Below are 13,257 nucleotides of genomic sequence, written 5' to 3' on the forward strand. Positions count from 1 at the left end.
GTCCCTATTATCTATACATATTAATTATATAAACATTAATATTCCCCTCTGGTATAGTGAAACCTCCATATAACGGACTTGTACCTCTATATAACGGACTTGTGCCTCTATATAACGGACTTGTGCCTCTATATAACGGACTTGTACCTCTATATAACGGACTTGTGCCTCCATATAACGGACTTGTACCTCCATATAACGGACTTGTACCTCCATATAACGGACTTGTACCTCCATATAACGGACTTGTACCTCCATATAACGGACTTGTGCCTCCATATTACGGACTTCTCTCCACATAGTCTGTTAAATAAAGGTTTCACTGTATATACATAAACCTCTATATGTATACATGTGTGTTGCATTAATGTGTGTTTTTGATAGCTGCTTAGGGTGTTTAGTCTGGATTAATAGAGTTAATCCTAGTCTTGTGGATTAAATAGATAATTAATCCTAGTCTCGCTGATTAAATAGATAATTAATCCTAGTCTCGTGGATTAAATAGATAATTAATCCTAGTCTCGTGGATTAACTAAGTAATCCTGGTCTTGTGATTTATTCAATATAAACGGGATAAATAAATCACCATTATATCTGTTTGTGATTTACTATATAAATTATGTTTGTATTTTATCGTCTTGGTAGTGAATGTTTATCAGTACCTGTCTAATATATCTGTCTGTCTGTCTGTCTGTCTGTCTACCTGTCTGTCTGTCTGTCTTTCTTCATCTCTATAAGTCTGTCTGTCTGTCTGCCTGCCTCCCTCTGTCTGCCTGTCTCCTCTGTCTGTCTGGTTCTGCCTGCCTCCCTCTGTCTGCCTGTCTCCTCTGTCTGTCTGTCTGCCTGCCTCCCTCTGTCTGTCTGTCTGCCTGTCTCCCTCTGTCTGTCTGTCTGTCTGCCTCCCTCTGTCTGCCTGCCTCCCTCTGTCTGTTGTCTGTCTCACATTGTTCCATAATTTTCTTTGTTAATATTATTTTTCTTCTTTGCTTTTGGATGTTGGCAACACTGCTTTACTGCCCCCAATTGCCTCTGGCGTTGGCAACACTGTTCTTGTCTCTTGTTTAATTTGTATGTATTTTCCTCTTCTTACTTCTCATGACGTCATAGCCCCTCTTTCTTCAGCAGTGACGTCATAATCTAACATCAGTGACGTCATGGCCAATCATTTTTCGACGTCAATGACCAGTGACGTCATATTCTAACACCAGTGACTATTATTATTATTATTATTTTTATTATTATTATTATTATAGGTTATTATTATTATTATTATTTACTATTATTATTGCCATTATTATTATTGTTATTATTATTATTATTATTATTATTATTATTAATATTATTATATTTATTATTTTTATTATTATTATTATTATTGGACATTTTATTTAACTTTGAACACTTCTTTGACCTGGCTCTTGACCTGACCTCTATTGACCTGTGCTGACATAACCTCTACTGACCTGACCTCTAACGACCTGGTTTGTGACCTCACCTCAAATGAATTAACTCTTGAACCTGACCTCTACTGAACCAGTATAGACCTGACCTTTACTGACCTGGCTCTTGACCTGACCTCTACTGACCTGGCTCTTAACCTGACCTCTACTGATCTGACTCTGACCTGGCCCTTGACCTGGACCTCTACTGACCTGGCTCTGACCTGACCTCTACTGACCTGGCTCTGGACCTGACCACCTGCCTCCCTTGAACTGACCTCTACTGACCTGGCTCTTGACCTGACCTCTACTGACTGCCTGGCTCTTGGACCTGACCTCTACTGACTCCTGGCTCTTGACCTGACCTCTACTGACCTAACTCTAATACCTGCTCTTGACCTGACCTCAGCTGGCTCTTACCTGACTGCCCTGGCTCTTGACCTGACCTCCTACTGACCTGGCTCTTGACTACTGACCTCTACTGACCTGACCTCTACTGACCTGGCTCTTGACCTGACCTCTACTGACCTGACCTCTACTGACCTGGCTCTTGACCTGACCTCTACTGACCTGACCTCTACTGACCTGGCTCTTGACCTGACCTCTACTGACCTGGCTCTTGACCTGACCTCTACTGACCTGGCTCTTGAACTGACCTCTACTGACCTGAACCCTACTGATTTGTGCTGACCAATATAGACCTGACCATAACTGACCAGAGTCTTGACCTGTTTTTCCCCTCCACTGACCTGTATTGACCTGGCTGCAGGACCTGGAGGAGCGGACGAGGCAGATGAAGTTCAGAATGCGACAGCGGCAGGCGTACAGGTCGGCAGGTCCCGGGTCGGGGGGCGGCCACCTGCATTCCGGGTACTCCGACTCCGAGCTCCGGACCTATGACAGGTGAGTGACAGGTGGCGTTGGGTATGACAGGTGATGGGGGTTATGTGTGGGTGTATGACAGGTGAAGAGGTGGGTATATGTGGGTGTATGACAGGTGAGAGGAATTGTATGGGCGTATGACAGATGAGGGGAGTTCTGTGTGGGCGTATGACGGGTGAGAGGAGTTTTATGGGCGTATGACAGGTGAGGGGAGTTATGTGTAAGCGTATGACAGGTGAAGGGGTGGGTATGTGCGGGCGTATGACAAGTGAGGGAAGTTATGTGTGGGCGTATGACAGGTGAAGGGGTGGGTATGTGCGGGCGTATGACAGGTGAGTATCATGACAGTCTGAGGGTCATGTGGCATGTATGACACAGATGACACGTCTACGTATATGCAAGGGACAAGACACATGACAGTTGACACCTGACAGTTGACACATGACAGTTGACACATGACAGTTGACACATGACAGTTGACACATGACCAGTGGATACGTCGTGTACAGCCTCCCTCATGACACAGTACACACACACACACACACAGAGTTGAAAGACACACAAGAAACTCATGTACACTTTGGTTCATGTGTACGTAATATGACAGGGAAAACGTACACACATAGGACAGGTATACTAACTCCCCCCCACTCCCAGTACACTAACTCCCCCCCACCCAGGTACACTAACTCCCCCCCCAGTACCACCACTCCAGGTACACTAACCCCCACTCGGGCACTAATCCCCCCCACTCCAGGTACACTAACTCCCCCACTCCCAGGTACACTAACTCCCCCCACTCCAGGTACACTAACTCCCCACCCTCCACACTAACTCCCCACCACCCAGGTACACTAACTCCCCCCCCCACCCAGGTACACTACTCCCCCCCACCCAGGTACACTAACTCCCCCACCCTCCAGGTACACCTACCCCCACCCTCACCCCCCACTCCAGGTACACCTAACCCACCCAGGTGCACACTCCACACACCCCCCCACTCCAGGTACACTAACTCCCCCCACTCCAGGTACACCTAACTCCCCCCACTCAGGTACACTAACTCCCCCCACCACTCCAGGTACACTAACTCCCCCCCCACTCCAGGTGCACTAACACCCCCCACACCAGGTATAACACTCCAGGTGCACTAACACCCCCAGTGTCACAGGTGCACTCTAACACCCCCCACTACCCCCAGGTACACTAGTACAGGTGCACTAACACCCCCCACTACCCCCCAGGTACACTAGGGGGCGGGGTGGCCTGGTATCTCCTGAACGTGAGCAAGACAGGGACTTCACGGACTCAGCCAGTGATATAGAGAGCGTGGTAAGCGTCACCAGTGCCTTCTCCACACAGAGCGAGAGGCCCAGAGGCTCCAGGAAGCTCAGGTGAGGCTCCTTTACCCTCCCATTACCCTCCTTATATATGTATAGGTTCCTTGTACCCGACTTGTACACGTCAAGGTTTCTTATACCCGACTTTTACACGTGTAGGTTCCTCATACCCGACTTATACAAGTGTAGGTTTCTTATACCTGACTTGTACACGTGTAGGTTTCTTATAGCTGACTTGTACACGTGTAGGTTCCTTATACCCGACTTATACACGTGAATGTTCCTAAAACCCGACTTAAATGCGTGTAGGTTCCTTATACCCGACTTGTACAAGTGTAGGTTCCATGTATTTCCAGGACTTGTACACCAGTTCGTTCATTGCCACACCTGTAGGCTTCTTGTTTTCTCCTCTCACACCTGTAGGCCCCCTCTTATATCCTTTTGACGTACCTGTGGGCTCCTCTTCCCTTCCCTAGGCTCCCCGTGCACTTGTAGGCTCCATTCCCCCTCCTAGAATCCTTACATGTCATTAATATCCTTCTCTTCTCCTAGGCTCCTTACAAAGCTGTAGGCTCTTTATTTCTTAGGTTCCTCGCGTATGTGAGGGATCCCTCATCTTCCAATATAGCTCCTTATTTATCTTTAGGCTCCTCTGTTCTTCACATACTATGCTCCATTCACCTCTACAGTAGACTCCAGTAGGCTTCTGGTACACCTGTAGGTTCTACTTCCTTTCATATAGGCTCCTTATTTGACTGACGGCTATTGTTGTATTCACTGATAGGCTCCTATTTCCCCCAGGAAGCTCCCTCACACAGCTGTAGGCTCCTGTATACCTGGAGGCTATATATATATACACCTGTAGCTTCCCAACACACACATGTAGGCTCCTCACACAGTTGTATGTTCCCCACACACCCGTAGGCTCCACACGCCTGTAGGTTCCACACACTGTAGGCTCCACACGCCTGTAGGTTCCACACACTGTAGGCTCCACACAACTCTAGGATCCACACACCTCGAGGCTCCACACACCTGTAGGTTCCACACACCCTCACACAGGCTCCACCTGTACACCTGTAGCTTCCCACACACCATGTAGGCTTCACACTCCCCACACACCCGTAGGCTCCACACGCCTGTAGGTTCCACACACTGTAGGCTCCACACGCCTGTAGGTTCCACACACTGTAGGCTCCACACAACTCTAGGATCCACACAACCTCTAGGATACACATACCTGTAGGTTACACACACCTGTAGGTTCCACACACCTCTAGGCTCCACACACCTGTAGGTTCCACACACCTGTAGGCTCCACACACCTGTAGGCTCCACACACCTGTAGGCTCCACACACCTGTAGGCTCCACACACCTCTAGGCTCCACACACCAGCACACTGACTCAGACATTATCAATATTATTTAAAGACAATTTCGAGATTTTCAAAGTTGTAGGAATTTTTTGGTAATTATAATTTACAGGTGTGATCTCTTGCTAATTACTCCAGATATTTTAGATTAACTCTGGCTCTTAACCGTAGATTATTTTTTGTTAGGGTTTTGTCCTTCTATTTGTTTAAGTGAAATAATAATTGTAATTTTTTTTTAAATAGTAATTATTCCTATTTTATTTATCTACACATTTTAAGTTTAAGGAAATTTTAATATTTATTTTCTTTTTTTCTTTTTAGGAATCGGTTAAAGTTTTTTATTTTATTTTTTTAGGTGGATCGTCGACCAAGTTAATAATTTTTAGTGAATATATTTTGTCTATTTTTTCGGTTTCTTCGTTCTCTCTCTCTCTCTCTCTCTCTCTCTCTCTCTCTCTCTCTATTTAATTTAAACCTAATAGTGCGTTAAGTAAACCAGTATAGCCATCTGGGTTTAACATCAGAATTTTGTTTTAGTTTGAGTCAGCACCACTGAGTCACCTGGTTTTAGTTTGCCTTGTTAAGGTATAAACCAACGGCAGATCGTACGGCTGGTTTAACTCTGTCAGATGGTATATGTTTTAGGGTGGCTGGGATAGGTTTAGTTAGGGTAGTAATTAAGAGGTTTTCATACATATGTTTATTAAGGAAATATAAATATGTATTCACTTGGGTCTACTGCATGTCTGTCCCAAGAAACATCTGTCAGAAGCACAGTTAAAATGGCAATTATTTTTTATACAATATTTTCCTTATTGTTGTGCGTGTTTTATCAATCTGCTACTTGGTTTTATATATATATATATATATATATATATATATATATATATATATACATATATATATATACATACACAGTATATATAGCTTCTCTACGTCTGTCAGTCATTGCAGTACCTTGTTTATATTCTTACTCTTATTGAAAAAGTCAACCTCTTCCCATCAGGTCAACTAATTCGGTGTTCCTTTCTTTCTTTTTTCTTCTCTTAACCTAACCCGTTCCTTCCCCCGAGCAGTAGGCGGCACCTGAGTAGCTTGAAGAGCAACAGTCACGGCTATGACGTCACCTTGGACCACCCCAAACTCTTGACTGACTTTGACTACGACTCTGGCCAGGACCGAGACCCGTCTTGTAGTTTACTAGATGTCTCTTTGCGTTCCCTCAGCCCCGTGCGTCGACCCCCTGTGCTCAAGCGATCCCTCTCTATGGGCGTGACGACGGGCGTGTCGAGGAGCGCACCGCACCTGGCCGTTCGTCCGCGCTTGCACCCGCAGCCGCAGCCGCGTGCTTTGATGCGTAGCAACACTGTGGTGAGCGCCGCCCCTCGCCCTTCTCGCTCGTTGCGACACCGCCTTCAGAAGAGCCACAGCCTCGGCGAGAACGACAGGCGGTGGCTCATGCACCACGACCCAGAGTTCCTGATCGAGCAATGGGACATGAGTCAGTCTCTGAGGGAGATGGGTCATAGAGGAAGGTCGAGGTCACTGACCCGTGACGACCTGGTGCTGCGGTCTCACCCTAAGAAGACGGTGACGTATGAAGACGAGGTGTTGTCCAAGCAGAGGGTCCAGGACCCCTCTGTTGTGTCAAGAAGCTCACTATCAATAGATAAATCAGTGCCTTATGAGTCAGATTTAGTGGTAAGGGAACACATGCAGGACTCTTATATACGTAAGTCTCGGGCTCCTCCTGACGGCTACAGCCAGGCTCAAAACCCGGAGGTGGCGACGACCCCGCCTGAGGCCCTCCGGGGTCTGTACCGTCGACGAAGCTCCGTGCGTCTGGCAGACGGCCATAGTGCAGGAACCTACTACGGGTATGATTCAGACTACAGCGGTGCAGAGACCGAGGTGTTTCTTCCTGACCGATCCTTAGACCGATCATTCAGCTTAGAACAAGTAGACCAGAGAGACCTGAACCCTGAGTTCAGTCGAGCAGTTGACAAACGAACACTGGCACAGCAAGGTCGAGCCGCGACGGACGAGTTCCTCGCTAATCCTCTGCACGCCATGCAGGAAGGATCCAGCCAGACGCTTCCAAGGGCACGACGCCCTACTGCAGGCACACAGCCTCGCAGGACATTTGTAAGAGCAAACACTGAAAGTGCCCTCCTGCGGGACCCCAACAAGGTCCCTCAGGTAGATTTGAGATGGAAACCGTCCAGGGAAGAACGGGAGGGAAGGTACAATGTTCTTCGTGAGACAAGTGTTGATGAAGCGCCCCTAGAGGACAGGAGGCCGCTGGAGCCGAGCAGAGGTCTTCACGATAACCCTAGCCTCGTACACGTGTTTGACGGAGGCGCTCCACCAGAGGCGTGTGGCTCAGACGATGTGTCTGTTCCCATGGAACAGCGGAGACGCGACCACAGCAGACCCGTGGACGAGAGAGTACGTTACTCCGGCGAGGCACCACCGCAGGAGTACGACAAGAACTATGAAGCGCAGCAGGCGGAGGCGCAGAAGTATCAAGACCAACGTAGGTACAGTAGGTCTGTCTCGCTAGATCAAGGCAGACGTAGAGAACAGGACCTGGTGGAGGAGCGGAGGTACCACCAGGCGGCAGCTGTGGACCACAGAAGAAAACGGAAGCAGGTGGCCGGTGAGGGCAGAAGGTACCGTGAGCAAGACCCGAGGAGTGAGGAAAGGTATGTAGAGCGAGACCCGAGAGAAGAGGACAGGTACAGAGTACAAGACCCGAGAGAGGGAGAAAGATACCTCGAGCGAGACCCAAGAGACGAGGCGAAATATCAAGAACAAATTCCAATTGATGAAGCAGGTTATCGAGAACGAGACCCGAGAGATGGAGAAAGATATCGAGAACGAGACCCAAGAGACGAGGCAAGATATCGTGAAGTTGATCCACGTGATGAAGGAAGATACCGAGAACACGGCCCGAGGGATGAGAGAAGACCTCGAGAGCGAGACCCTAGAGATGAGGGCAGATATCGAGAACACGATTTCATCAACAGAGATCGATACCAGGAACCTCTGCCTGTGACCAGAGATCGCTACAGAGACGATCGACTCCTTGATAAAGAACGGTACAGAGAGGAAGGCCAGGAGAGGTACAGAGAGGAAGTTCCGCTTGACAAAGAACGGTACAGAGAGGAAGGTCATGAGAGGTACAGAGAGGAAGACCAGGAGAGGTACAGAGAGGAAGGCCACCTAGACAAAGAACGGTACAGAGAGGAGGGCCACCTTGATAAAGAACGGTACAGAGAAGAGGGCCATCTTGATAAAGAACGGTACAGAGACGAAGGCCACATTGATAAAGAACGGTACAGAGAGGAGGGCCACCTTGATAAAGAACGGTACAGAGAAGAGGGCCACCTTGATAAAGAACGGTACAGAGACGAAGGCCACATTGATAAAGAACGGTACAGAGAGGAGGGCCACCTAGACAAAGAACGGTACAGAGAGGAAGGCCACCTTGATAAAGAACGGTACAGAGAAGAGGGCCACCTGGAGAAAGAACGGTACAGAGACGAGGGCCACATTGATAAAGAACGGTACAGAGAGGAGGGCCACTTGGAGAAAGAACGGTACAGACAACACGATGGAGTCAGCGACGCGAGGTACAGGGAACAGGGAGCCATTGAGAAAGAGAGATACATAGAACAAGGAGCCATAGAGAAAGACAGATACAGAAGACAAAGTACAGTGGCTGATGAGCGATACAGAGATCAGGCTGACATAGATTACAGAAGATACAGAGATCAGGCTGCTGTAGATAAGGACGGGTACAGAGGCGCAGTGTCGTTGGACCAGGAGAGGTACAGAGTTAAGGGACTTGTGGACCAACACGCGCCGTACAGAGAGGAGGAAGAGAGGGCCTACCACAGAGGTCTCCTCCCAGAGGGTTATAACGGCCAGGTAGATGACAGGAGGTACTATGATCCTAAAGGCAGTAGGAAGGACCTCAGAGAACGGAAGATTTATGATCAAGAGGGTGTCCTTTATGTAGAGTCCTATGAGGGAGAGGACCCGAGATACAGAGGAGACCAGGAAGCTCGAGGGGGTGGTAAGAGGTATCCCTCCGCGGCATCCGGCTACGTCCCCAACTTTACCCACCACGACCCTCCAAGACCACAGGACCGACGTGACAGTGCTTCTCACCTGCAGCACCCCCAGCACCCTCACGACCTTGCTCATGCACATGGCCATCCTACTAACACTACCTACGCCCACCCTTCTAACACCACCCACGCCCACCCTTCTAACACCCACGAGACTTATGCAGACCTATCCTACAATGTAGCAGAGTCCCGTCCTCAGTACCTACCCGACGCAGACGTAGTCGAAGGCGAGAACCTTGACACAGACAGACCCTTAACACCCCGAGTTCGCCACAGTTCCTCAGTTAGTATTAATGAGCACCCCGAGTACTTTGAATTTGACGCCAATAGTCCCCCTAGTATGGAGCCTCGCGCAGACGCTGATGTAGACCCTTCTTCTAATCCTGCTAGTGAGTTTAGCCAACGGATCACCGCCTATGGGCCCGCGGGAGTCAGCTACGGCGGGGCAAGTAAACGCGGTCAGCTGGGCAGGAGCCTCTCCACCAGCGAGGTCCCCGAGACGGAAAAAGCTGGTACGTTGACCTGCCTGGCATGTCCGCCTCCGCTGCTCTTCCCCAGTGTCCTCTATGTTCACTTGTCCTCCCCGTTCCTCATAACAGGATGTGGGCAGCAACATCTCTAGCTTCTAACATGCCTCTGTGTCTCTGCCTTGAATGTTTTGTGATACTTCCCTCTCGTCTCAGTTACCCCTCTTTCTCTGCCTGACGACTACCTCCCGTTTTCTTTATGCCATTCCCTTCCCTCCCTTTAATAGTTCATAATCAATTCAATTCTTTTGGTTATAAATTTATGTAGTGTCTTACAATATGTGCATTAGTTATTCAACGATTGCATTACTAAATTTTTCATTCAATATTATTCATTTTTCTCAACTGCTCTGCTAAAATGACGGATTATTATTTTTCTCTGACTGGAATACTGAATTATGCATGAGGATGTAGCTAGTTGTGCCTGTACTGGTGTGTTGACTAGCGGGCTGTGTTACTCACGTTCTCACTCGTGCGCTCTCTGCTCCTCCCGACTCCCCAACCCCTTCCTTGGATCCCCTCCACTCCTTCCCTCGTCCTGCCCCTTACCCGCATGGCGTCCAGAGGAGGAAGGTGTGGGAGGAGGAGGAGAAATAAACGAAGGCGAAGGGAAAGAAGACGAAGGCATGGTAGAGGAGGTGGAGGGAGTAGTGGAGGGTGGCGAAATGATGGCGAAGGAGGGTTGCGAGGAGGGCGAGGTGGTGGAGGAGGAGGAGGTGGAGGAGGAATGTCCTGAGGGAGAGTGCAGCGCTGAGGGCTCCACCACCCCCCCGCCGGAGGCCGCCGCGGCCGGGGGCTCCGTCAACCTGGACTCCCTCGACGTCGAGAAGCTGGGTAAGCGGGGCTAATGGCGCTGCGCCTCGACCACCCAGCCCAAGCCTGATAGTACTCGCTTGTGTTGTATGGCGCGGCGCCACAACACACCAGCCCAAGTCAGACAGTTCTCGCTTGTGTTGTTGCCTCCCCTACCACCACCACCACTACCACCGCTACCACCACTACCACCACCACCGCTACCACCACCACAGCCACCGTCTGTAGTGTTGAGGATGCCACCACCACCCTGCCGCTGCTTGTAGTAGTGTTGATGACCGTGTTGTGTTGCAGGGTAAACTACCACCATATCTCCGCCTTATCTTGACCTCTTTGATCCTTCCTCTAGACTCACCATTTATCTATGTACTCGTATATAAACAAACAAATATTTTCACCGTGAGACAGACAGTCAGTAAGGTACGTGGTGACGCTACAACACTGTGCATTCTGCCAAATTGTTTACCTTATATTTCGTCAATCATTTATTGCTTGAAGCTTCTTATGTACATTTTAAGGCTCTCCTCTTTTCTTCTTCAAACAGCACGATAATTTTTTATACCCAATCAATCCATTTATCTCCTCGCCTGCCATTCTCCACCATAGCTTGAGCAATACTCGAGCTCTGTGTCACGGCTCTCGAGTCTCACCTTCAACTGGAGAGACAGAGAGAGGTCGTCCAAGATGTCTCCCTAACCTAAACACAATATTTTGACGACCAGAGTAAGTTTTTTCCCTCACACCTCACCTCTACGATGGGTTGTTAGTGTGTGTGTACGACTCACCCAAGTCTTACACCACCACACACCCTCACCACACACACCTCACCACACACCCTCGCCACACACACCCTCACCACACACACCCTCACCACCACACACCTCACCACACACCCTCACCACACACACCACCACCACACACCCTCACCACCACACACCCTCACCACCACACACACCACACACCCTCACCACCACACACACCACACACACCCACACACACCTCACCACACACACCACCACCACACACCCCACCACACACACCCTCACCACCACACACCCTCACCACACACACCACCACACACACCTCACCACACACCTCACCACACACACCACCACCACACACCTCACCACACCCTCACCACCACACACCTCACCACACACCCTCACCACACACACCTCACCACACACACCTCACCACACACACCCTCACCACACACACCCTCACCACACGAACACTTGACTGGCAATTTTTACACCTCAAAGAAAACCAAATCATCATCATCTGTTTGACGGTTCACTGTGAAAGTTTTTAAAGGGAAATAACTATAGAAAATTTTAATGAGTAATTGGAGAAATCTTGTGTCAAAATCTGGTGAAAATGAATAATTGGCGAAATCTTGTGTCAAAATCTGGTGAAAATAGATAATTGGAGAAATCTTGTGTCAAAATCTGGTGAAAATAGATGTACAGTATGTAAACACAAGTAATTAGGTAGTTACTGAGATACACTATAAACCATCACGGTAAATAGGGATAAATATCAGGTCAGGTTAGGTTAGGTTAGGTTAGGTTAGGTTAGGTTTTTGGCTAATATGAAACACTTGATTTTTATTGGTTAGGTTAGGTTAGGTTGGGTTAGGAAAATAGTTCATATACAGAGTATATTAATTTATATTTTGTTTCATTTTAGATGTTGTTTACCGTCAGAAAATAACTAGATTTTACCTTTGTTAGGTCAGGTCAGGTCAGGTCAGGTCAGGTCAGGTCTGGTCTGGTCTGGTCTGGTCTGGTTAGGTAGGTCAGATTAGGTTATTTTTAATACTATTCATTTATATACAGAAAAACAGGACATTCGTAAAATTAAAAGCGTATTCTTTTATAATAATCCCTATTTAGCGTAATGAACGTGTGTATGCATATATACATACATACATAGGAAAAGTATACACAATTCCTATTTACTGTAATATCGCACTAAGTATATATAGGCTATAAACTTTGACTTGTATTTACAGTATTATAGTTTTAAGTAGAGTCAAAGTATATATACGTTGAAGCAGTAGTTTGTTTGTTTATCCCAGCCCAGTTGAGCCTTATAGAGAGTGAGTGAACTACACACCCTTAGAGTGTGTGTGATAGGTTGCATCTAAGAGTTCCTGTATCTAATGAGCTGTGTACACCTGTGGCATCTCACCTGCGTATGTTCCCCTTCCACACGATTCTCACCTGTCTCTTCCAGGATCACTATTTTTTATTATCACAACAGATGCAAAATTTTGACAGATGATCAAATCTCAAATATTGATACAAATTCACTAATATTGATAAAATTTCACTTATATTGATCAAAATCCACTAATATTGATCAAATGTCACTAATATTGATCAAATTTAACTAATATTGATCACATTTCGCTAATATTGATAAAATTTCACTTATATTGATCCAAATCAACCAATATTGATGAAAAATAATTGATATTGATCACAATTTCACAAATATTGATCAAATTTCAATTAATGTTGATCAACTTTTCACGAATAGTAGTCAAAATTCACTAATATTGATCAAAATTGTACTAATATTTATACAATTTGTACTAATATTGATAAAATTTTACAAATATTGATCAAGTTACACTAATATTGATCGTTACACTAATATTGATCAAGTTACACTAATATTGATCAAGTTACACTAATATTGATCAAGTTACACTAATATTGATCAGACTCGCTTAATCCTGG

The 13,257-nt window shown here is 47.1% G+C and overlaps 1 protein-coding gene across 1 annotated transcript in view; it reads left to right on the plus strand.

The window, feature by feature from the left end:
* Window positions 1-13,257, plus strand: part of LOC121870289 — a 145,421-nt gene that overhangs the window by 122,955 nt on the left and 9,209 nt on the right. Inside the window, exons 15-18 of the mRNA XM_042372083.1 lie at window positions 2,209-2,342; window positions 3,566-3,715; window positions 6,111-9,682; window positions 10,262-10,531. Of these exons, the coding sequence (XP_042228017.1) occupies window positions 2,209-2,342; window positions 3,566-3,715; window positions 6,111-9,682; window positions 10,262-10,531 (4,126 nt within the window). The remainder of the gene's footprint in view (window positions 1-2,208; window positions 2,343-3,565; window positions 3,716-6,110; window positions 9,683-10,261; window positions 10,532-13,257) is intronic.

Source organism: Homarus americanus, unplaced genomic scaffold (assembly GCF_018991925.1).
Source record: "Homarus americanus isolate GMGI-L3 unplaced genomic scaffold, GMGI_Hamer_2.0 scaffold32583, whole genome shotgun sequence".
NCBI lineage: Eukaryota > Metazoa > Arthropoda > Malacostraca > Decapoda > Nephropidae > Homarus > Homarus americanus.